Source organism: Chrysochloris asiatica, unplaced genomic scaffold (assembly GCF_000296735.1).
Source record: "Chrysochloris asiatica unplaced genomic scaffold, ChrAsi1.0 scaffold00065, whole genome shotgun sequence".
Classification (NCBI taxonomy): domain Eukaryota; kingdom Metazoa; phylum Chordata; class Mammalia; order Afrosoricida; family Chrysochloridae; genus Chrysochloris; species Chrysochloris asiatica.
Genome location: NW_006408583.1, coordinates 7,245,986 through 7,248,255, shown reverse-complemented (window position 1 = coordinate 7,248,255; position 2,270 = coordinate 7,245,986). Strand labels below are relative to the sequence as shown.

The 2,270-nt window shown below is 38.1% G+C and overlaps 1 protein-coding gene across 1 annotated transcript in view; it reads left to right on the top strand.

Annotated features, from left to right (window-relative positions):
• DENND4C (DENN/MADD domain containing 4C) overlaps nucleotides 1-2,270 on the top strand; it is a 105,286-nt gene that overhangs the window by 47,255 nt on the left and 55,761 nt on the right. Inside the window, exon 16 of the mRNA XM_006864471.1 lies at nucleotides 971-1,177. Within this exon, the coding sequence (XP_006864533.1) occupies nucleotides 971-1,177 (207 nt within the window). The remainder of the gene's footprint in view (nucleotides 1-970; nucleotides 1,178-2,270) is intronic.

Genomic DNA, 2,270 nt, shown 5'->3' with positions numbered 1-2,270 from the left:
TACAGGGTCGCTATGAGTCGGAACCGACTCCACGGCACATAACAACAATAACAATCCTCTCTTTTACCTAAATCAGCATAAAACTCAGTAGTAGACAGCACAACTATCAAACTGTTAGGTAACAAACCCTACATTCTTTTTCAGACTATGTTGCTTTCAGAATAGGTTATTTCTGTTTTCTTAATTGAAATGACTCCTGAAAGCATAAGAAACATATGAGTGGGGTAATATTAGTCTACTCAGAGTGAAGGCCAGCGAATCTGAGTGGGTTTTTCAAGGAGTCACTTGGTGACAGAATTACTGCAGACTTTGACAGTAGGTTAAGTGTTGGAGTGCTAACCACCAGGTCAGTGGTTCAAACCCACCAGCTACTCCATGGGAGAAAGATGAGGCTGTCTGTGCTCCATAATGATTTACGGTCCCAAAAAATGTGTGCAGGGTCATTTTGATCAGAATCATCTTACTGGCAATGGATGAAAGGGTGACAAAGAAAGGCAGAGTGAAAATCTTGGCAAGAACTCACTTGGACTTCTTATATTTTAGCAGGTAGAGAAGAGTGGGAAGAATAACACTTTTCATGAATAGGATTCAGGAACTCAAATGATCAGTGATTAAGCCTGGGATACATAGTTTTAGTCATTCTTTCATTCATCACATAAGTACATGAGGGCCTTTTGTGCTTGAATAGACTGAATTGAATGATCTTTGCCCTCAAGAAGTTTCTAGTGTTTTAGAAGAAACATGCTTGTCATCAAATACAACATTGTGTAAAGTGTTATTGTAGATATATGCGCAAAGAACCATATAGAAAGCTACTAAGAAGAAAATACGAAAGTAAAACTATGTGAAGGGCCTAATTTGGGGGTCCAATTTTACATGTTAAAATGATCTGCTTTTTCCTTCTCACATCTCTCCCTGTCGCCCCTTATTTTAGTAAATATCTTAATATCTTCCTTTATTCTCTTTTTAGGAGATTAAAACAGCTCATAAATTGGCCAAGAGATGTTATACAAATCCACCTCAGTGGGCCAAGTGTCTGTTCAGTCATTGTTACAGCTTGTGGTTTATCTGTCTCCCAGCCTATGTTAGAGTTTCCCATCCCAAGGTCAGAGCACTCCAGCAGGCATATGATGTGCTTATTAAGATGAGGACAACAGACGTGGACCCACTGGATGAGGCAAGTCTCATGAATCATTGCTTCTAAGCTAAATTTCATGTTTGTATTTTTTAGGCTTAAGTAGGTCTCAGTTGCTGTAAAGAGTCCCCAAACGTTTTTCATTATGCAAGAAAGATAAACTATTACTCTGTTTTATACAGCGAGTCTTTATATTTATTTATTGTGAATTTAGTGTAGGTTAATTTTCCATTTCATGCATACATTTTTTTTTTAATGTTTATTATGAATTGAGACAAGATCATCATTTTTATAGTCAACAAATAATACACTGTGTTTTATCTAAAAGATTGAAAATCTCCTCTTGGAACAACAGTTATCTGCTTCATCCCTAAGGTTCCTTTTTGCCTTCCACCCACCTTCCCATCCCTACTCACCATTGGCCTTTGGTACATGTTGCCTCTTTGATTTTGAATGATTGACTGTTCATCATTCATAGTGAATTTACCTCACTAGTGTTGTTGTTTCCCCTAGATACCTAACTTCTGCTTGGCTGAGAGAGGATATGATCCTTTTCAGACCTTTCCAGGGTAGTAGAGGGCCACAGTATCAGGTTCCTCCAGTCTCTCTTTTTTTTTTCTTTTAATGTTTCATTGTGAATTATTTGATAGTTTACACCTCCAGTCTCTTATGACCAATAAGCCTGGTCTTTGTTTGTTTATTTGCTTGTTTTAAATAATTTTGAGTTTTGTTCATACATTATGCCACTCTATCCAGGACCTACTAAGGTGAGCCCATTTAGGGCATTTGGTAGTGGTAGCTAGGCACCATGGAGTTCTTCTGGTCACAAGGTCATGGAGACGGATGTTCACATGTTTCCATTAGTCTGCTGGACAAGTTGATTCCAGGCATCTACAATTTTCATGACTCTTCTTACTTCTACACATGGAGAGACCAATAACTACATCTTAGACGGCTGCTCATGAGCTTTTAATTTTTAATATCCCAGACACTACTCAACAAAAGTAAGCTGTCGCATATTATGTTGTTCTGATTGACCATGGTGTCCCCTGAGACTATGGTCCTGAGCCCCCAGGCTCATTTACTCATTGCCTTAAGCTGTTTGATCACATCTAGTTTTCATTTTTTTTTTTTT